Source organism: Aedes aegypti, chromosome 3 (assembly GCF_002204515.2).
Source record: "Aedes aegypti strain LVP_AGWG chromosome 3, AaegL5.0 Primary Assembly, whole genome shotgun sequence".
NCBI classification, from domain to species: Eukaryota; Metazoa; Arthropoda; class Insecta; order Diptera; family Culicidae; genus Aedes; species Aedes aegypti.
In genome coordinates, this window is record NC_035109.1 from 354389761 (window position 1) to 354414150 (window position 24390).

At 39.7% G+C, this 24390-nt stretch overlaps 1 protein-coding gene across 1 annotated transcript in view; it reads left to right on the plus strand.

The window, feature by feature from the left end:
* Nucleotides 1-23915, plus strand: part of LOC5570660 (MOXD1 homolog 2) — an 82300-nt gene extending 58385 nt beyond the window's left edge. The window contains exons 3-7 of the mRNA XM_021849706.1: nucleotides 5796-5951; nucleotides 7888-8166; nucleotides 14917-15102; nucleotides 21262-22089; nucleotides 22919-23915. Coding sequence (XP_021705398.1) covers nucleotides 5796-5951; nucleotides 7888-8166; nucleotides 14917-15102; nucleotides 21262-22089; nucleotides 22919-23242 — 1773 coding nt within the window. The 3' untranslated portion in view covers nucleotides 23243-23915. The remainder of the gene's footprint in view (nucleotides 1-5795; nucleotides 5952-7887; nucleotides 8167-14916; nucleotides 15103-21261; nucleotides 22090-22918) is intronic.
* Nucleotides 23916-24390: the final 475 nt, after the last annotated feature.

Here is a 24390-nt window from a genome sequence, read left to right on the forward strand (position 1 = left end):
ATTAAAAGCGAATCTTTTTAATATCTCCTCTTGAGCATATCAATGTTGACGTCCGTAATAGGGAAGTTTAATATAGCTTTAACGCCACAATGTATGCTAAAACGAATAACTTGTTAGTGTGCTTCTCAGAAAGATGGACACCTGAGAATTGTGATGATTATTTCTTCTATTCCACAAGATAAATCAAAATTCGTTACGCAGTCGCTTTTCAATTCAGGCAAATACTTCCTGCTAATGCGATATCACCATCTCTGGAAGCACCAACGTCCGTTCTCGAAGCATCATCATTTTCCACATTCCACATACGCAAATTAACAGCAGCGGGGCATTCTTCATGCGTTCGAGTTTCACTCTCAGCATTCAATTCCATTAAACCGCTTAAGTTTAGCCGGTGCCGCTTCTGGCCGGAACAACCTGCGTGATTACGGCGCCATCAAATGCGTTCTTCTGCTCGAGTGGTGCCCATTCCACGGAACAGAGTCCGAATCTCATAAACAGTGGCATTAAAACTGAATGGGTAAATTGAAAAATTGAAGAAACCGAATGAGTAATGATTCCGGAGCTTGGAACCAACTTGCTACTTTTCTCTTGATATGGAGGTGTGCACCTTAGGTTTCAATTAAAGCTTTTTTATTGGATTAAGTAGACGAACCGGACCGAGCTTCTTTGTATCACATCTCGTGAGCAACAGATTCGGTTTAAGTGTACCTCGCCTTGGCAGCTGAAGCTTAAAGGAATTCTCGATGGTACGCTGGTATAAAAAATAATTACTTTTAATTACGATCAGCCCTTTCGGAATTTCGGTATCTTCTTTAGCAACCATCAGAGCGAGGTGGGATGCTGGAAAGCGAAAGAGTTTGACCGAGCACACAATCGATGCCGAAAGGGTTCCGCTCGCATAATCCGAATTTTAGCGAACTGGTCAAAACATGAAAGCGAAATACCTCTCTGCGATGGCTCACCGGGGAATGGTTTCTGCTTTCGATGCGGTGGCAGAGGTTGGGTAACCAGGCGTGAGAATGGTTTGGCGAACGGGGATGCTACTTTTGAAGTTGGTTAATCGATACTTTGCCTCAAAATATTAACACGTTTTGGGATGGAAAGACAAAGAACGACTTCCTAAATTATGCATTGAAAGTAGAGGAGTTTAACATACTGACTGATGGACACACATTTTCAACAAACTCAAATTTATATTTATTCTGTCATTTCACATTTGAAGGAGCTGATTTAGAACTTACTCAATATAATAGATTGTCGAATTGATAGAATGACAGATTAACAGATAAGAAGATTGACAGTTCGATGAATTGACTTGTAAAAATTTGACAATTTAAAAATTTGCAATTTTCAGGTTTAACCATTGACAGACAAACAGTTTGACAGACCAACATCTATTGACAGTTTATCAGATTAAATGATTTGTAGATAAACTCATTGATAGTTTGACAGGTCGATAGATTAACTTCAACAGATTGACAAATTAACGAATTAAAAGATTGACTGATTAACAGATTGATCAAGTGGCTTTTTATACCAGACAACATGAGATATGTAAATTATGATGTCTGTGCTGGGGATGACGTTAAAGAAAGTAGCTTAATACAAAGTCCGCTTCATTTATAAGCTGGAAATATTACTTTTCACATTTTCCATGGCTGATTACAGAAACGTAACTACTTGTAAAAGAATGCTTTCCTAGTCAAATCCCCCATTTTCAGCTCGAATCAATTAAATCCCTACTTCACCCAGAAAAGCACCAATTCCTTTCGGTCAGGATTATTTCGTCTACAGCGTGATATATCAACGCCGAAACCACGTTCTCGTTTCCCGAGTGAATTATGTCCCTTTCTCTTCGTCACGTTCTTTCACTCGCGGTCCTCTTCGATGGACGACAACGACCGGGGCAACGACGCAAGGATTAAAGTGTAATTAAGCTTGAAAATACTTTAAATAGCATTCCGTTCAACGAGAAAATCTTCAGCGTTGGTCCTCTTGGCAGGAATGACATCCGAAAAGAACAAAACAGAACCAGGAGGTCAACTGCCGAGAAAGGCAGCAACACTGTCACCCCGATCAAGCACTCAAGCGAACCGGTGATGGCCATGAATCCTCCGCAGTCCGTTCCCAGAGACTTGAAGATGATAAAAATGTTTTCACTGCCCTAAGCCGGAAGTTTATACGTTTGAAATGGTGCGTCACTTTGTTGGGGCTTGTTGTGAGTGTGTATGTGGTTGGTCCCCGTATCCGAACCGCGCACACACCGAAGATTAATTGGCAAAGTTTGGCCACTCAAGAGCACGGTCATAATCATTATCCCCCTGAGCACAGTGCGCGTCTTGCTTCAGTTAACCGACGGTGGTTTGCGTTGTCGGTGCAAGTGGAGTGATTAATTTTATGGGCCTTTTTAGCGCTTCGACCTCAGTAGTGCGGCCACGGTGGCGGCACCTGAGGGGATTTAAAGCTCTAGCGGTACCTACCAGGTGAGATTTGCTTGGTGCGGATGTGTCGATTTGTGCCCGGTGTAATAGGAGCCAGTTGAGAGCTAACGGATTTATGGTGAATGAGCAAAATCCTAAATCTTACAAGCATGAAAAAAGATTTGAAAACGTTCACGAACAAATGCACTTAATAACGTTATATATAAAAAAAAATAAAATCTGACGGATTTACATTTTGTCATACAAATCAAATAACAACCAGATAAATATAAAAACAGTTTGATATGTATACATATTGACAGATTCGAAGATTGACGAATCAACAGGTTGACGACTAAAAGAATGACCGATTGACTGATTCAAAAATTGACAGACTGACGGGTTGACAGAATGACAGATTGACATGAAGTCAATTGCTATCTATTATCGATCATTATATATCTGATGTCTGTGCTAGGGAATTCAGGAGTTCACCGTACTCAACTTACTGTTGTAGTGTTTTCTGCTCTTATAGTTTTAGGGCCGTTTTCTTCACCCCCGCTTTGGCCTTAAACCTAGTTTAATCATATGGGTAAACGTGGTTTACGGCTTAAGCGAAAGTGAAGAAATCGGCCCTTAATCATTTTGATTTTTGTTGCAACGTTTTAGCGTTATTTAAAACTGTTTTAGTGTTCTGAATATAGGTTTTAACTGTACTACACTTAAAATGCTGCCTGCATGCTGTTGTAGTGTATTTAAAAAATAAACAAATCTACAAATGCACATATGAATTAAATTGAATGAATCATTATAATTTTAATACAATAGATTGTGATAATGATGGTGTGATCGCTCATTCAAATCGATAATTTTCCCGTTTACTCAGCAAGAGAATTGAACTGCTCAGCTTTCGTGAAACAGTAAACCTCAAACTATATCCTCTCAAGTTGCAATCAATTCGAGTGAAAGTGCCCAAGCAGAAAGCGAATCCCCCGGTGTCAATCCCGAAAGCTAATTTAATATTTGATTATTAGCTGTAAACATCGGCGAGGGCACACGCTATCATCAGTCTAGCCAGGCAAGCAATCCCCGGAGGCCTCGCACACACATACAAAAACTTCAATTTACGACTTCAATCTCCCCTGCCTGAGGCATTATCTCCTGCGACGGTAGCCGCTAGTAGCACCAAATTCTCGCCCCACAATAGACTCGTCATTCCGTTTTATGTGTTTGCAACCGTCGAAAACTAGTCGGCTCCTTCCCCTATTGTACCGGGAGTCACGTAATGGACATCGTCCATCATCTTCCTCGCACATGAATATCGCCTTCGATGGACTCCCGGACGACGCCAGCCGAGCGCTGTTTGTTTGACCCAAATCCGACGGCGGCGGCGGCGGTTTCACGCTGAGGAGGTGCCAGGAGACAAGATGACGCTGGCAGATTAGTTTCCCGAAAGTGCGAGTGCAAACAAAATGAATCCACCGATCGCTGGAAATTGAGTACTCCAATCTTTACCGAGCGCCGGCCAAGATAGCGGAGCTGACCGTCCAAGCCGAAGGAACAAAGGAAAATCAATCTATTTTTATGCTTCCCCACCTTCGAGGAGAACGACGACGCTGAAACTGCAGCCAATCGGTTGGAAGAAGTTCGTAAAAATTCTAGGACCCAAAATAACGGAGGGAGAGTGGTCAACGGTGTCGGAAAAATTGCACAAAAAACAATCATTATGATTGAAATCAATTTCCTTTTCCTTTATTAGATTCGGTTGGTTGTGTGCGAAAGGGGGGTAGGGTGAATGGCTAGAAAGTGCGGTCGGTTTCGGTGGAATCGATATCCTTGTGGTGGCTTCTTGCCAGCGATGGCGACGTCACCGACGACGGATGGAATCAGATTGCATGATAATTGTCGGTCGTCAGAAAAAGGACAATGGATCGAGACGGTCTGCTCTTTGCGCGTGCTTTTTTTACAGGTTGTGACGAAATGAGATTAAGAAATTAAAATTCTTATAACATTTTTTAGATAGATTGATTGGTAGCCTTGCGGATTTAAAATTGATAATCTAGCAGATCAACTTATTGACATATATAGATTGACTAGATTGAATGGATTGACTGGATTGACTGGATTGACTGGATTGACTGGATTGACTGGATTGACTGGATTGACTGGATTGACTGGATTGACTGGAGTGACTGGATTGACTGGATTGACTGGATTGAATTGACTGGATTGAATTGACTTGATTGAATTGACTGGATTGACGCGATGTCAATTATGCAACATTCTCAATTATATTATTTCTGCTGTCTGTGTTAGAGAAGCTTGGAATGGAGAAATAGTTGTGTATTGCAGATCACACCTCTGCATTTTTCGAAAAAAGTATTTGATTTACCAATAGACATCTGCTATACTGAATCTGATGTCTGTGTTTGAGTTATTGCATAACTTGATAAAAAGTTCATTCTGATTTTTCGCTTTTTTATTTGCGTTTCTATCGTCACACACTGCCCATTCCTGGAAGCGAATCGATATTTTTCCAATCAATCATTTGCATGATAGCTTCAATAGCGGCTGTCTACCGGTTTGTCACGATGACGAAGACGAGACTTGTGACGGTGACCACAGCTCAACAGCTCGGTGTGTTGCGCCATGTTGAGGAAACTTTTGATCAGTGAATAACGCGGGTAATGATGGTGTGGCACCAGGGCAATGGAACCGTGGGTGTAAACGGAATTGATTGTACACACGGTAGCACCAGATGGTTCAGCGATAGCATGTTAATCGCTCGCGGGAGGAGTAAACTGATAATCGATATCGTTGATAATGATTTTTTTAAGTTGCGATGAGGAACACAGTTGTGATCAAACTTTATGATTTGCATCAATGGAATTTTGTTTCAATGTGTTATACTGATCGCTTCGATTTAAACTTGTTTCTATTATCCCCATCTAACAATATTCCCAAGCATGCCAAAATTTAAGGCAACAAGTTTATTCTCCAACATTTGTTCGCGAACCACTTAATTAGGACACGATCGATAAAGTGATCGATTTATGTGTTCCACAAAACAGCTCTTCAGATATCCAGTTTCGGCTCGTTCAACCGGTTGCAGATCGAGATAATCTGTCTCTTCGTGTCAGTCTTTTTCAGAAAGATCAATAAATTATACTGCAGTAGTCGAACTTCCCACGCAACTCAGATACATTTCACACAAACGTGAGAATTAATTAGCACCTCAAGCACTGGAACTGGAATGGCGTGAAGCGAATTCTTTCCCCTACCCTCTCACCCGAAACTAAATATCCAATTTTAGATAAAACCACTCCGGAGGTAAATAAATCACTGACCATGACTTCTGTCCTCTCTCATTTTCAGGACCGGCATTTCAAGATGAACAGCAACGGCGAACCGCACGTGGATCCCTCGCAGGACTACGTCCTACTGCTGGGCTACGAGAACGCCACGCACACGGTGCTCCGGTTCCGGCGGAAGCTGGACACCTGCGATACCAATCAGGATGTGCCCATCACGGTGAGTTTTGTCGCTTTTCTGGCGTTGTCGGGGTTGATTTTAAGGTTCAAGTGCAGTTTTAGACATCTCTGGGTTCTATTTTGGCATAGATCTAGAAGCAACTATTAAGATAAATTTCTGCAGATTAAATTTTATTCTTCACAAAATTACATGTTGCTTGATAAATATATTGAGCAGTCAGTATAAAAGGTAGAAAAACCAAGAGATCAAAACATTAACAGACTGGTATATTTAAAATGAATTGACAGATTGACAGATGACAGATTGACAGATTGACAGATTGACAGATTGACAGATTGACAGATTGACAGATTGACAGATTGACAGATTGACAGATTGACAGATTGACAGATTGACAGATTGACAGATTGACAGATTGACAGATTGACAGATTGACAGATTGACAGATTGACAGATTGACAGATTGACAGATTGACAGATTGACAGATTGACAGATTGACAGATTGACAGATTGACAGATTGACAGATTGACAGATTGACAGATTGACAGATTGACAGATTGACAGATTGACAGATTGACAGATTGACAGATTGACAGATTGACAGATTGACAGATTGACAGATTGACAGATTGACAGATTGACAGATTGACAGATTGACAGATTGACAGATTGACAGATTGACAGATTGACAGATTGACAGATTGACAGATTGACAGATTGACAGATTGACAGATTGACAGATTGACAGATTGACAGATTGACAGATTGACAGATTGACAGATTGACAGATTGACACGCAGTCAATTACTCTGCATAAGCGATCATATCAATTTTGATGTCTGTGCTAGAGAAGTCTAGAATTCAAGCGCTCTCTAATGATGAAATACATCGATTCAATTTGTATGTTACTTTACTCATCTGATCATTTATAACTATTTTAAACCCACTAGACCACATTCCACATTCATATTTCCTCTGTGAACTGCATCTTCTCCCCCAGAAGCATTATCCACTTCCTAGAACAGACTGAACTACTGATAACACTAACTCTCCCAGCAATTTACTCCACCCAAAATTGGGGATGGAAAATGAGATTCATCTTCCGTCGACGGTCGAGTTGGGCTTCTTCATTTTGCCAAGTACTCATGGTTGATGGTGGTCCTACTAGAGTCGAGGCAACAGCAGGCGGCAAGAGTGATGAATTTATGCAAATATCAAAATTGCGCTGTTATGAATGCAAATTTAAATTATAAAACGCTTATAGCGCACCGGGCTTGGCCAGCGGCCTCTGGAGAGAGAGACAGGGAAAGAGATACACTGCTCGAGCGCTTGTTACTCGTTGGTTTGCCAGATTTTCGCCATCCTTCCCTTCGGTGAACTGTGGGGACGAGGGGAGTTAAACGATGGCACAGCGCTGCACGGTTTAAGGAGTTAGGATAAATCTCTGCCGTTGGGGAGTTCCCTCCGCTGACATGGAAGCGAGTTTGAAAGCTAATCGTAAGAATGAGGTCCTCCCTGACCTCAGCGCTTGCTGTCCGACTGCATCCAGGGCGCAATCAAATGCTCCATCGATTGCAGGCTCAATTCCCGCTCCGGAAGGATGATGGCTTGCTTGTCTATCATCTAGTATTTACGGAGAATGTCGCTAGTTGTGTGCTTAAACTTCGGTGCCAGTGTGCCATTGCTCTGCAGCCCTCGGCCGTCTAGAGACGAAGAGATTTAAATAAATTTACATTTGAATAAGCTGATAATTGGAAAGGAATAAGTGCCTCGATAGCAGTCAGAAGCAGCAGCAGCCATCGGCCGTCCCGAGAGTAAATCGTCTAATGTATTCAAGCGCCGTTATTCCGACTGTTGATGCACTGACAGCTATGATTCAGACAGTACTTGAAGCTTTTACAACACCCATCCAATTATTTTGATTTTCACGGTTTTTCTAACGCCTCTCACCTCTTCTTCCCCCTTATCCACAGAACGACACCATCCGGATCATCTACATGTACCACAACCGGGACCCGAAGAATGGCGCCCAGGCGATCGGGACCCTGCCGGATCCGAACGAGGCCTTCAAGGATTCGGTCCCGATCTTCCTGACCCAGCGGGTGAACCAGGTTCCGATCGAGCTGGACTCGCGGACCCGAACGCTGGAGCTGCGCAACAAAGACGTCGAGATACCGATGGGCGACGACAACCTCCGGTGGTGCAAGATGTTCAAGCTGGACCAGTTCGTGCGGAAGCATCACATGATACGGGTAAGTGTGCGGGTGTGAGTGCGCGGGGAAACAGTCAATATAGAAATGATTTTATTCAAATCGTGACGTGAGCTCGTTTGGGGCAGGAATAGGTCGAGCGGTAGGCGGGAATGGTTCTTTGTCTTTCGGAGTAAAGTGTAACGAGCACAATGAGTACTGAGGGACGGAAGATGCATGCTTTGAAATCAAACAATTGAAATGGGATGATTATTTTTGGGATTTGATGACGTTAATGGCTTCAGCGAGATTCTAGAAGAATATAGGCAATTTTACGACCTATTATTAATGGTGAAGGAGCGACGTTGGAAGATAGAGATGCCAGATTGAGAAAAAAACTAAGGACTGTGTCAAAACATTCTGATGTTCTGTTAGGAATTTGAAAATTTCTAAATCAAATTTTCATACAAATTACAACAGTTACGCAAATTATGGCCAAAGTAAAATGAATTGAATATTTTTTATTAGGGGATTTCCTGCCGTGTACAGGTTCATCTCTAATTCCCAAAGTGATAATACACTGAGTTACAAAGCACAGCATCATTTACCATTTGGCAGTTGGAAGGCCACAGTCCCATGATGGAACTTAATTTAGTTATTCATTCAAAATTATTAAAAGAAAATAAACTTTCCCTACTATTTCAACTGTTGTACACTTAATTTGTCTAATGACTTGACCATTCTCATAAAAAAAGAAAATGTGACCAACATTCATTTTGGATGCGTAAGTTCTTGAAACTCGTTTCCCATTTAATAAAAGTGAGACAAATAAAAAAAATGAAAACATCTACTCGGTATATGTATTGAAAATTAAATTCTTAAGTTGTCCAATTTTCAAAATGTGATTTCAAAAGCTTAAGCTTGATTGGCCGCCGGTGGTTGCTGCTTCAGTATCACTCATCAGCTGCACTCACACAAGGAATCAACCTGATGACTGCTTGGGTCTAACAGATACCCTCAGTGTATAAGGGATGGATGTTGCTTTTACAACTGGCCCATGGTAGACTGGATATACCCCTGCATCTACGCTAGTTCATGCGCATAGGTACAGGGGTAAAGTAATTGTATTGTAAAGTAATTGTAAGTAATTGACCCCTCCCGGGGTCCATAATAGGAATGTTTACAAATTTGACGTTTCCTATTATGGACGCTCTATTTGATTCCCATGCAATCCGGCTCGCTGCCGACGTGCCTATTATGGACCCACCTGGACATACGTATTATGGACCCTCTTGTGTGATTTCATTTACAAAACTGTTGAAATATCTGTATTTATGCGTCTCAAACCAAATATTTTGTCTGAAACTGCTGACTAACAATGCGATCGAAGTTCCCCCGGTGGATTTTCATGGGAATAAGGTTGCTCTATGTGTTAATTTTATGTTTTTCTGTAGCGGGTCCATAATACGCAAAGGGTCTATAACCGGCAAAGGCTCCCTATCAAAAATCAATAAAGTATACTGAAAAGATAGGCGAAAAGCGATGAAATGATTTTTCCAAAATTAGTTTGACAATAACCGGAATGTTAAAGATAACATAACAGAAGGTTCTAAATAACTAATATCAATTTGCATCTGGATTACGGTACTAAAGTGTTTCGTGAATTCTTTGACAAATTTGAGCAGTATTTCAGCTATTGACTGAGAACCAAATTAATATTTTCGCAACCGCAATCGCAAATTTCAGAAGACCGCCGTTTTATCTTCAAAGAATGCTCTCTAAAATTCCTACGAAATGCATGTTTTTTTTCTGGGAACTTTTTGACTAACGCAGTCCTCTTCGAACTACCACCGGAATCCAACAGTTAAATGAATGTAAATTCTTTTAATGATAAATCCTGATTGCTGGTACCGTTATGATTCATATTACGGACACTTAAGGCCTCAGTGAAGTATAACCCAGCATAGAGCATACAAAATAAATTATTCTGTATGATTTTTTTTTGCGTTATCGAGCATCGGAAACCCTTAACTTTCGGATGGTGGATAAAGAATACGCTCCCGCAACTTGAATTATTTTAAATGAATCAAAATGTTTGGCCTTTTCATGATTCTTATTCCGGATACTTCCTCACTTTTGCCTCATACTCCGGACACTTTGATTCGAATTCCGGACAGCTCATGATAATCATTACTGGAACAGTCAAATCATCAATTCAAAACGTCAAACCACTGAAGAGATGTCTAAAATAGTTGGGCATTATTAATTTGCAAAGATATTTATGGAAAAAGCTTAATAAAACGAGCCTCGAAAGTGAGAACTTTTGGACGGCGAAAATTGAAACATTTCGTGTGAAATGTTTCCCATACAAAGGAGAGTGTCCGGAATTTGAAGCTGTCCGTAATATGAATCAAAACGGTATGGCACGAACTCAGTGAAAAATTCGAAGAAAATGACGATACAAAAATCACAAGCCGAATTTCTAGATAGATTGCTTGTTGTATTTTTTTTTTTTGATTGAGCCAAGCCAGTCGTTCGAATATTTAATGATGTTTTCCACTAGATCACGTGCCTCAAATTCCGAGCACTCTACTTTGTATGGGAAACATTTCACACGAAATGTTTCAATTTTTGCCGTTCAAAAGTTCTTACTTCCAAGGGTCGTTTTATTAAGTTTTTTCCATAAAAATGTAAGCCAATTTTTAATGCTCTACTGCCTTAGACTTATCTTTAGTGGTTCGACGATTTCTGTTGATGATTTGACTTTTCTATTAATGATTTTCATGAGCTGTCCGAAATTCGAATCAAAGCAATATGAAGCAAGAGTGAGGAAGCGTCCGGAATAAGAATCATGAAAAGGCCACACATTTTGATTTATTTTAAATTATTCAACTAGCGGAAGCGTATTCTTTACCCATCATTTGAAATTTAAGGGTTTCCGACGCTCGATAACGCTGAAAAATTATACATAATGGTTTATTTTGTATGTTCTATGTTGAGTTTTACTTCACTGAGGCCTTAAGTGTCCGTAATATGAATCAAAACGGTATTTGGGATGTATGTGGTTACATCAAAAATTAACACTGTGAATGTGTAAGAATTTCTTCGTTCTTTGTAAAAATATGCAAAAACCCCTCATCCCTAATGTGAAATACTTTGTCAAAGTTGTAGTTATATATTATGAACACAACTGAAAATTCTAATAAACGTTTATCAAATTAATATATCTTATATTGACAAAGAGTAAGAAGCTGAAAATGTAAAGTTTGTCCTCCATTTGTGCATTCTATGTGTATGGTCAGTGACCATCACAGAGATCCAAGCCCAGATTTAAGTATGGCAGCCACTTCCAACAATGGTAGCTAGTTATTTTCCAAACAGTACCGCACCTACCTCTACCACCAATTGGCCATAAAGAGTCTAATTTTTATATCTTCATAAAACTCACTCGCTGCCACTGAGAGGAAATTTTTCTCACCAATTGAGACTTTTCCCTCAATCGTACGGGGAAGACAAGCTTCCACTTTCTGGGTTCAGCACCCAAGCCAACCCGGGCAACATAAACTTTAATCGTTTTTATTATGTTTTCTTCTGTTGTAGAAGAAGAGTTTATGCTACTGCTGCTGCTGCAGCAGCAGCAGCACCGATTTCCCATTCCCGACGACCGCCCGCCGAATCCCCATCGCCATTAATTAAGTCGATTCTCACGAATCTCGAAACAATTAAAAACTATAAGGGTACATCCCTATGGGGTTGTACGAACTGGTGACGTAGGACCACGATGGTTAATTTAACTGAATTTGATGTCGTTCTTGTTGCTCGTTTTGACTTCATATTGTTTTCAGTGCTCGAAACTTTCGTGAATATGTATGCATATAACGATTTGCAGCCAAGTGTACGTTTAATCATGTCCCAAATATACATTATCTTTATCCGATGAATTCGTCATATTTATCTATGAAAATGTGAAATTTCACTTCAGGTTGTATGATCATTTTGAAATTATATTAGTAACCTCCTATGAAATATATGATAGCATTGGAAAGAAGTTATTCGAGAATTATAATGAAAGCTTCAGTCATCGCTTTGTTTGAGAGAAATATTATTCATTGCTTGGCAATGTGATAAATAAAGTCGGAAGTCTGTTAACTCTCTTACACACATTTGGTGGCACTGAAAAGAGCCAAAGTCTTTGTTAGCTCGGATGCTGTCATAGATGAATCGCACTACAGGATGTTATCAGTTGATTGTCATGGTTGAACGAAGAATCCCCAACGCAAGTGTAGAAATTTGTATAAGTTCTCTGCTTATAAGACGAACCAGTTGAATGTTTCGTGGTGTGGATGGCACACATCAGCAACAGGTATTAGATCAAACGGCTGAAGTCGAAATCTGAAAACTTAGCTTAATTTTGAAATCTTGAACGATACCACAAGCCGGACGCTCGATTTGTCTAATAATAGTAGTAATGATGCCTAACGGGCTTGATTCTTGACTGCACCACAGATGAGTTTATCACGAGCCGAAATCTCATAAACCAGATGCTGATCAACAGCTCAGTAGGCTTTTGGCTACGAGGTGCTCCTCGCTAAGCAGGTTCGGAGAAGCTCTTACCAGCTCGAAAGCAAAAATGGAATGAAACCGAATCCGGCGAAGGAAGCATGCTTTAATCCCTTAGATTAGCAGATGATGCTCCTCCCATTCGTGCTCTTCTCTTCTAGTCGACCAATCTGGAAAATGGGTATGTGTCAATAATGTTTTGGGCTTAGAATTACTTGAAAAAAGCGAAAAATGATAATGCGTGAGAAATTTATCAAACATGAATAGTTGGAATGCTTGACATTTACTAAATATTCTATAGTTCGCTATTAATAATCAATAGTTTTCTTTAGTATGAAGGTGAATTTCTGATTAATGGGTGCCAAAATGATGAAAACTGTTCAATCAGAATTTCTCTTGAAAACCATTCTAAATATGTCGCAATTTTGTTACATTTTATAATTTTCGTAATCGAAATGCTCCCATAAAATATGGCAAATCAAAGACACTGTTGGAAATGCCACTCTAGTTTACATTCGTTGTGAAATGTTGAGCACTCCCCCCGACGGCACAGCAGCAGCGTCCAAGAATAGTCTCAAATTGTCGTGCCAAATTAAATTTTGTACGAAACTGTGAGATTGATTGAGGAATATAAGATGTAATAAGGTCGGAAATATTATTCTTTCAACTCTTTTCCACAAATTTGATGGCCCTGACAAGGGCCGATGGCTTTCTTAGCCTCGATGCGGTCACAGATAAATAGCACTGCGGGAGTGCTGGATTCTATAGTTAGCTATTGATAATCAATAGTTTTCTTTAGTATGAAGGTGAATTTCTGATTAATGCGTGCCAAAATGGTGAAAATTGTTCTATCAAAATGTCTGTTCAAAACCATTCTAAACATGTCGCAATTTTGTTACATGTGATAATTTTCATAATCGAAGTGCTCCCATAAAATATGGCAAATCAAAGACACTGTTGGATGTGCCACTCCAGTTTAAATTCGTTGTGAAATGTTGAGCACTCACCCCGACGGCACTGCAGCAGCGTCCACGAATAGTCTCAAATTGTCGTGCCATCAATTATTCATGACAAATCAAATTTTGTACGAAGCTGCAAGATTGATTGATATTATATAAGATGTAATAAGGTTGGAAATATTATTCCTTCAACTCTTTTCCACAAATATTATGGCCCTGACAAGGGCCGATGGCTTTCTTAGCCTCGATACGGTTACAGATAAATAGCACTACGGGATGTTATCAGTTGATTGCCATGGTCAAACGGGGAATTTGCTTATACGACGAACCAGCTAAATGGTGCGTGACGTGGATGGCGCACAACAGCAACGGGTATTGGATCCCCGGGCACAAGTCGAAATCAGGAAACGATGCTCACTCTTGAAAGCTTGAGCGATTTCACCAGTCCGACGCTCGATTGCAGCATCTCCTCGGATCAGCAACTCTGGGGGCTTCTGGTTTCTGGTTCCTAACGGGCTTGCTTCTGGACCACCGATCACTAGTCGAAATCTGGGAGCGCGGATAAATTTGCGGCGGCGATGACGATGGCTTGGACGCTCGGACTACTGCCGCTCGGAGAAGCGCCCAAGCCATCGTCATCGCCGCCGCAAATCAATATTGCGTCTTCCTCTTCCGACGACACAAATTGGACTGTAACGCGGGTGCAAAAGCAAAGCGAGAATGACTCGCCCGGTCGTGTTCACAGTCCGACCGCAAAAAGAAGACTGAGGGAAGAAGCAGGGACCATTTGCTTTTATAGTGGGAAGCGACACCGTCGAAAAGTGCTCGAACGTGATTGGTTGGATAAGAAAGGGGTCAACATTTATCAAATTTTCAATAGTTTAACAACAAAATTCACTTATCGGATATATTACTAACGATGCGTAGATACATTTCTGATCGAATGATACTAAAATCGTAATAATTGGTTCATAAACAACTGAGTTATTAACGTTCAAAATCTCCCCTAATTTCGTTACATGTCTCATTTTCCGTACTTTTAAAGTGCACCCCAATATAGAAAACAAAGACGTAGTCCTACGTCAAAACAATCTTTATTTCCCATTGCTCCGATTTTCTCCCGACGACTGTTCGGAAGAGATCAGCGCTCGGCGGCGCGCAGTCAAATCGAAGCCGAAATATTTTTGCATCCCGCAATCCATCCGGCGATGGGAAACGGGAGAGCCCGAAACCGAAAAACCGATGATGACGATGATCGTTTGTTTCCTTTCTTTCTTTCTCTCTGTATTTTCAGTACGAGCCCGTAATCGAGTCCCGCTCGAATCTACCGTTCATGAAGCACATCGTTCTGTACGAGTGCCAGGGTTCGACGCCGGAGCTGGAGATCATGTCCCGCGAGTTTGGCCGATCGTGCATGAAGGCCGAGAAGGAGCTACTGACCTGCAACTCGATTGTGGCCGCCTGGTCCCGCGGTTCCGAGGTAAGTTCCATTTTGAACATGCTGCTGCATTGCTGTAGAAGACAAATCACGTGTCACCTGATGCATGATGACCGAACGAACGTGTGTGTGGTGTGTGATGATGACGGTGGAACAATGTTCCCTTTTGTTACGGCCATCCGAATAAGACGCGGGGGACCGATGCAGGGGGGAACACTGGAACAATCGTCCCCATCAATCGCAGTTGTCGTCGCTTGGGCCTTCGTCGTCATCCGTCCGATTCGAGCGACTCTGCGGCCGAGATTACGGCAGCCTATTCAGTATTCCAAATAACGCGCAAATGTGCGCGCCGTTTGAAAAATTTATCATTGTTTTCATTCAAAGTGCTTTTTTCACGATTATGAATTCTTCATTATTATGCTTTCATTTCATCTCGGACTCGCAGGCAGTCGTGGTCTGAGCGAGAGCGTAGCCTGGGTTTCAATAGGGGGGCGAACGACCTCCAATTTACCGATTTCTCATAAAAAGAACAATTTTTGAGATTTTATACATCCTATTAATGGGTTTAATCCATATATTTCTGTGTTGTTTTTTCACTTGGGCTTATTTGCATTCATCGATTTCTCTTCATCGTTGCTCTTTTTGCGTTATTGCAGAAAACTTATTCTCTTTTCGTAATATATTTCTGTGCTGTAGGATGAAGAATCACTTCAATAACAAGAAATATTACAGATATCTAATTTAGCGAAGTTATTTGTGAAAGAGAGGATCGATGAAGAGAAATCGCTCATTTCAGTTAGGCCCTATTGAAGTAACAGCACCGATTTGCATGAAACGTTACAATCCGTGAACAATTCTCATCATACTACAGTTTATAAAGTGCAGTCTTAAATGCGAGTCTTCTCGACTAGGTAACGGATTTATTTAAGGATTTTGGATTGATAGGAAAAAGTCTGTAGATTTCATTGAAAGAAGAAATCATTTGAGGAAATCTCGAGGTAATATTCCGCCAGCATATAATGAAATGATAACTCCAAAATTTTTAATTGTTTCCAATAAAAAGTTCTTCCAAGGATTTCTTCCAAACAGAGTTCAGTTGATACATTTTCAAGAACTCTTTCAGATATTCCTCCAAATCCAAAATCCAAAATCCAAAATCCAAAATCCAAAATCCAAAATCCAAAATCCAAAATCCAAAATCCAAAATCCAAAATCCAAAATCCAAAACCTAAAATCCAAAATACAAAATCCAAAATCCAAAATCCAAAATCCAAAATCCAAAATCCAAAATCCAAAATCCAAAATCCAAAATCCAAAATCCAAAATCCAAAATCCAAAATCCAAAATCCAAAATCCAAAATCCAAAATCCAAAATCCAAAATCCAAAATCCAAAATCCAAAATCCAAAATCCAAAATCCAAAATCCAAAATCCAAAATCCAAAATCCAAAATCCAAAATCCAAAATCCAAAATCCAAAATCCAAAATCCAAAATCCAAAATCCAAAATCCAAAATCCAAAATCCAAAATCCAAAATCCAAAATCCAAAATCCAAAATCCAAAATCCAAAATCCAAAATCCAAAATCCAAAATCCAAAATCCAAAATCCAAAATCCAAAATCCAAAATCCAAAATCCAAAATCCAAAATCCAAAATCCAAAATAAAATCCAAAATCCAAAATCCAAAATCCAAAATCCAAAATCCAAAATCCAAAATCCAAAATCCAAAATCCAAATCCAAAATCCAAATCCAAAATCCAAAATCCAAAATCCAAAATCCAAAATCCAAAATCCAAAATCCAAAATCCAAAATCCAAAATCCAAAATCCAAAATCCAAAATCCAAAATCCAAAATCCAAAATCCAAAATCCAAAATCCAAAATCCAAAATCCAAAATCCAAAATCCAAAATCCAAAATCCAAAATCCAAAATCCAAAATCCAAAATCCAAAATCCAAAATCCAAAATCCAAAATCCAAAATCCAAAATCCAAAATCCAAAATCCAAAATCCAAAATCCAAAATCCAAAATCCAAAATCCAAAATCCAAAATCCAAAATCCAAAATCCAAAATCCAAAATCCAAAATCCAAAATCCAAAATCCAAAATCCAAAATCCAAAATCCAAAATCCAAAATCCAAAATCCAAAATCCAAAATCCAAAATCCAAAATCCAAAATCCAAAATCCAAAATCCAAAATCCAAAATGACTAAGATGGCTAAAAACGATCAAAAATGGCTAAAAATTGCTTAGAGTAGAATAAAATACAGTCAACTCTCCCTTACTCGATATTGAAGGGACCATCGAGTTAGGGAGGTATCGAGTTATAGAACATAAAACAAGTGCAAATGCGATCCAAGGGATAATCAAGGTAGCCATGATAACCAACTTTTACTATGATTCTCTGACTCGATATCGAGATACGGAATATCGAGTAAGGGAGAATTAACTATAGCTTAAAATGGCCTAAAACGGCTTAAAACGGCTCTAAATTGCATTACATATATATATGTCTTTATATCGATTAAAATGGCTCAAAATGGCCTAAAATGGCTTAAAATGGCCAAAAATGGCTTGAAATGGCCAAAATGGCTCAACATTTCTTTAATTGATTCTAAAACGGTTTAAAATGACTTAAAACGGCATAAAGTGGCTTAAAATGGCTTAAAGTAGCTTAAAATGGCTTAAAATAACTGAAAATGGCTTGAAATGGCTGAAATTACTTAAATGACTTAAAATGGCTTTAAATGGCTTAAATGTCTGAAAATCGCCTAAAAATGGCCTTCACATGGCTAAAAATTTCTGTAAACGACTTAAAATTGTTTTAAATGTATTAAAATGGCTTAAAACGGTTAAAACTTGCATAAAATAGCTTAAAATGGCTTAAAACGGCTTTAAATTATTTTAAATTGCATTAAATGTCTTTAAATCACTTAAAATGGCCTAAAATGACTTAATTTGGTTGAAAATGGCTTAAAATGGCTCACAATGAAAATGGCGTAAAATAACTTAAAGTGGCCAGAAAAGGCTCAAAATAGCCAAAAATTCCTATAAATGGCTTTAAATTGCTTAAAATGGCTTAAAATGACTTAAAATGGCTGAAAATGGCTCAAAATGGCTTACAATGACTTAAAATGGCATAAAATAACGAAAAATAAACAAAAATGCCTTAAAATGGCTCTAATTTGCTTAAAATGGCTTAAAATGACTTAAAATGGCTTACAATTGGTAAAAATTGCTCTAAATGACTTAATATTGCTTAAATGGCTTAAATTAGCTTAAAATCGCTTAAAATGGCTTGAAATGGCCTAAAATGACTTAAAATGGCTAACTATGGCTTGAAATAGCCTTCAAATGACTCAAAATGGCTTAAAATGGCTAAAATGGCTAAAAATTGCTTTAAATGATTTAAAATTGCTTGAAATGGCGTAAAATTGCTAGAAATTGTCTAAAATGGGTCAAAATGGCTAAAAATGACTGAAAATGGCGTAAAAAACTCAATATGGCTAAAAATATCTTAAAATTGCTTTGAATGGCTTAAAATGGCTGAAAATGGCCTTAAATGGCTTAAGATGGCTGGAAATGGATTAATATGGCCTAAAATGGTTTGAAATGTATTGATAAGATTTAAAATGGTCTTAAATGATTAAAAATTGGATGATACGGCTTGAAACGGCTTAGAGTGGTTGACTATGACTTAATATGGTTTGCAAGGGCTATTAAGCCTTGAATTAGCTTGATATTATGTTCTTATATTATTTCCCGCAAAGTCATCAACAATTTTCTCAAGAACTTCTTATAGTAGTTTTTGATTTTTTTCAATTTTTTTTAAATTCAAGAATCAACAGTTTGAGATATTTTCTTCCAAGGACCTATTTCGCAAGTGTCCTCATAGTATTCCTGCAGGAATTTCTTCAGGGAGTTCATAACGATTTTATAAACGGTTTTCTAAGAATCTCTTTAGAGGACTATGAACCACAGGAATTCATTATATTTGTTTTCTAATGGTCCCACAAAGAATTCATACGCAAAGTTCGTCATGTATCTTCTGATTTTTCTCTGGCGTTACGTCTCTACTGGGCAGAGCCTGCTTCGTAGCTTTTATTTTCATTATCACTTCCACAGTGAAATTCAATTGTGAAGCCCTTAAAACATATAATAAATTTCTAGGAAAATCGCTGGATTAACTCATTGTGGAACATTTGCATAGAAAATAGATTGAAACTTTTGAACTAATCTTGAAAAAAAAAAATGCTTTGAAATTTTAAAATTGTTAATAATAAAATTAATTTCTTGTAATAATTTTCAGTTCTTTTAGACATTTTTCAAAATTATTCAAGGAAAATTCATAAAAAATCTTTCATGACACTTTTGGAAAAACCTCTGATGAATTTGTTGAGAATCTTCTGGAGAAACTCTTTTAGGATTCGTTGTAAGAACACTTTTATATTTTTATTTCGATATTTTTCGAGTCATTTCACGAAATCGAAAATAAAATGATTTTATCTCTATTTGAGAGAAGCATCTCGAAAAATGCTCCTAAACTACTTTAAAGGAATGCCATAAAGCATCCTGAAGCTATTTATGTATCTAAAGTATTATAGGAACATTCCTAGAAGGAAATCTGTAGTGATTCTTAAAAGATTTCAAAACTTGGAAAAGTCTCAGCAAATCCTTGCCTAGTAAAATGGTTCAAGGTGTCTTCAGTGAAATTCCTTGAATTCATTGTAGGATTTCGGCAGCCATTCTTAGAGGATTTTTGAAAGAAATACTTTGAAAAATACCAATCCACATTTCCTGGATTCCTTGCCTAAAAAAATGCTTGCAGATGTCCTTAGTAAAGTTCTTTATCGAATACTTCACAGTCTTTTTGAAAATACCTCCAGTGTTTCTGAATGTTTCTTGATAAATAATTGAAAGATTTTTCCCGATTTTTTGCAAGATTCTCAATGCTTGCAAGCTTTAGTTTTGCACTTTAATAACCGAAAGAGAGCGAGAGAGTTGAGAATCTTTGGTCCTTTAGTAAAGTTCAACGAGAAGTGTGCGAAAAATAATGAAATAATTTCAAAACAATTAATTTAATTTCTCGTAGGGTTTTATGAGAGATTTTCGGGGAAAAATTGTATGTAAATTTCTGAGAGAATACCTGATGAAATCAAGGAAGGGCAATGGCTCTCCTCTGCCCTTCTTAGATTACGCCCATGAATCTGAACAGAACGAATGTTTGTATTATATGTTAGGTGTACATACCTTTCGTATTATGATTCGTATTTTTTTCGCGCGCTCTCGCTGATGGCATCAATCTGTCATCCATGGACGTCTCGTTGTCGCTGTCGTCGCCGAAGAACTGTAAATAGTCAACGACGATGACTCCGAGTAGCCCGAAGGAGACGACGGACGCGCGTTCGACTGTGAAAATATAATGGGGCGCACTCGGAGATGATGATGTGGTGTGGTGTTAGCGAGCTCCACGACCAGGTCGTTTAAAAACTGTTTTGGAATAATAATAATTTGGCCCCGGACCCGTGTTTGATGCCCCATTATGTGTAGTATTGTGTTGTGACAGGGGGCAGATGGGGGAGGGAGGGGTCTCTCATTGTCTAGGTGAAGTGCGTTGTTTCGCGCTTTTTGTTCTGAGGCTGCGAGTTTGTTTGGATATTTCTGTTGTTCTGCGATGAGCATGAAATATAAATGGATTATTTTGGATACTATTTTTTTTTGGTTTCGGGAGAACTCGGTTCGTATAGCGGCTAGACACGGTTGATTTCATTCATTTGAATGGATGACTGCTTGGTGAGAGTATCCGTTATCACGGCGAAAGCTGGAATGAATAAAACATATTCGTGGATGAAGGTTTATAATTATTTTAACGAGTTGAGAAGAACAGGAAATCCTGCCAAGGGTGAATAATTTCTGCTGAAATATTCAATTCTGATGAGTATTATGAAGTGTGCTGTGATAATTATTATTTTAAGGATATTTATGACAGCACACCACAATGAAAGTGCTCCTTCACTTAATGGAACAGACGAGATAATTCTTGTAGAGAGGTGCAAACAGGTTATGTAGAAAACTTCAAAATTTCGACATGCATCCTGGGATTCGTTCCGTATTTTTGTTCTAAATGATAACGTGAATTGTCTTCTGTATCTATTTATTGTTCTACGAGCACTCATACAACATTTTTCCGTTTCTTCAACACAGGGTTTCACATTCCCACTGGAAGCCGGTTACCCGCTCGATTCTTACCAGGCCCGTTTCTACATGATGGAAACGCACTACATGGGCTTCCAGAGCAACTCCATCGACATGCGTCCCCGGATGGACAACTCCGGTCTACGGCTGTACTATTCGACCACTCTGCGCAAGCACGATGCCGGAGTCCTCTCGGTTGGAATTCAACCCAACTGGCGTCACATCATCCCACCCGGCCAAGAGAAGGTCGTATCGGAAGGTCACTGCATTGAGGAATGCACTCAGCGAGCGTTCCCGCGCCCAGGCATCAACATCTTCGCCGTAATGATGCAAACCAGCCACATGGGAAAGCAAGTCCGACTGAGGCAGATCAGGTACCGCGAAGAGATGCCTCCGATCGCGCACGACCTGAACGTAGACTCCAACTATCAGGAGTTCCGAAGACTACATAGTCCAGTTAAGGCACTGCCAGGCGATCGACTAATCGCTGAATGTTCCTACGATAGCACGTCGCGAAAGACGATTGCCCTCGGAGGTTACACCTCCCGAGATGAAACCTGCCTGGTGCTCAGTTTGTACTACCCTCGTCAGAAAGAGCTCACATCCTGCCACTCGATACCTAGTCTACCGACGGTGCTACACGCCGTTGGAATCAACGAGCTGGCCCCCGGTGCGAACCCAATCCGGATAGCATCGCCGCCGGAAATCGCCGGGATGACTCTCGAGGAACGACTACTCTCCTACGATTGGCGAGTAAACTTCAACGCGTTCCAATACGTGATACGTAAAGGTGCCTTCAAGCCTCTCTGTTGGAGCGCCCGGAACACCCCTATCCCGGTAAGTTATAGATCCTCGGAAAACCGCTACGCTCAAAGATCAAACACTGAGCCCTCGAGCCAAACCAAAATCCGCAAAACTTTAGCATTTTGCTCCGGAAAAACATCTTGACCCTATTGACACAGAAAGAAAATGAATTTCCCCCCGGTCGTCAAAAATCACAAAAGCAATTCCTCCCACTTCGACGAACTTTGCCAGAAACTTTCCGAATGCTTTTGTTCGATTTGCTTCTCATTTTCAGCATGCTGCCTTCCCGGGGAGACACCGCAAAACCCAGTCGCTAAGAGGATTATTTATTATACAATAGTTTGGCAAAGTACTTTATAAATCAATTTTATGCAAATGTTGAGATTTCCTTTGCTCCCGCCGCCGCCCGGAAACCACTTGTGCCGATAGTTTTACCACTAGTTTAACCCCACGCTAGCTGGCAAATTGAAATTGAGTAGGGTTGAGCTCGGGGAAACTTTTGTTCTAAGGGGCGCGTTTAAGAATTACGTAAGCGTATTTTTTCCGGACTTGCAGAAATTGATTCCCAATAAGTCTATTTATTATTAATGGAGACATTAAAGCCAAACATTCGATTTGAAACATTTCGCAAATCAATATCAATGACAGGGTTTCATTGTAAGAATGGTCTTCAGGGTATTTCTCAATTCTACATGTGTTTCCTCTTCTAGAAAATCTTCTACGCACCTAAGTGCTTACGTAGTAATTGAACAATCCCCTATTGCCAGTCTCCTATCCGTTCCAGTGTTTGATCCTGCAGAGCCCTAATTGACAGCAAACTAATCATCTTCTCCACCTTCTCTCTCTCCCCCAATCCACACAGGGCACCGACAACATGGATGCGTACGCCCCGAATCTGACGCGCATTTGGCGACCGACGCCCACGTGTGGCGTCGCGACGAGCAGTACCGGCGCCAACAGCATCAACCGGTTCGTCACCGAGCGGGAAACCAACGTGCCCAGTTGGACGCTGCTCGAGGAGGACGACAGCAATAATGTGATCGAGGGCGCGGCGCGGAGCAAATCGATCCGCAGTTCAACGCAAGCGGGGGTGGCCCAGTCCGGAACGGCGACGCTTGTGTCCAAGGTGGCGCTGTTTGTGATCTTCATCAACACGATCAGGTTAGGGCATCAGGTGGTGCTGTGAGCGAGTAGCGTCCTAATTGCTGGATGAGCGAAAATGGAAGAAGCAAGCGAGTGATGGGTGCGCTGTGATTGGTGATAGACTAGCGTAAGCACGAATGGAAGAAGAGAGGAAACCTAAGCAAATAGTCCAGGCAGGGTGTGCTCAGAGGAGAGTAAGGTGAGGGCACCCCCCGAGGAGAGACCATAGAAATAAAAGACTGTTGTGTATAGAGATAGCGGCAATGAACGACAGGAGACGCAATGAATGAACGAAAGATAGAGATACGAATATTTTTGTACAGGTTTTATAATAATTGTGTATCATAGTGGACGAGAAAAAAAGGGTAGATTTTGTTCGGTTTTCTTGTTCGAGAGAAAATCGCTAGTCATTTGAACAGATTCTGTTGAATAGTATTTAGAAGCGCGAGCAGCAGGCAGCCGAAAGATTGGTCACTGCCACAGTTTCGAATTATTTAAAACCTAGCGAAAACAAAGTGGAACATTTTAGCAGTAAGTGATCAATAGAAGCGGTATAGACAATTTAACTGTAATGCCAATAAGTCGAATACACTTGAGCCAGTTGTTAACATTGTATATTTTGTACAGAGAGAGAGAGAAAGAAGGTGACGACTGAGTGTATCATTTTTGTACATAAAATAGGAATAATAAAAAATTGCGATGAATTGAAATTTTAATCCTTCTATCGTTTGATTTGTTGAGCTTCGAAATTATATAGTGATGACAACATTCCCTTGCCTTCTATCATATCGCGTTTGAATTTGGAATGACTATGGAGTATCGAATGTGATTCAATGGTAAGTACCTATTATGAAGTGTTCATTTTCCAAAAGATGCACAACGGGATTTCTTTCAATTAGGGTTTCGTTCTACTTCGTCGTAAGCGCTATTATTCGTTGTATCAAAATTAAAATGTTCCACAACGGCGGATATTTCAACTTACCTGCAACAAAGATTCGTTTTCCAAGAGTAATTTTGTGTAAGCTGTCATGTTTCGTACACTTGTACACCAAAAATGCAATAAAACTAATATATTTTGATAAGCAACTTCAGTTCGATTATCTACTTTGCACTTTTTCACCGAAATTGCATGGACGAATACGATTTGAGAGAAATACTAAGCGATCAACACCAGTGACATTACTTTATGAT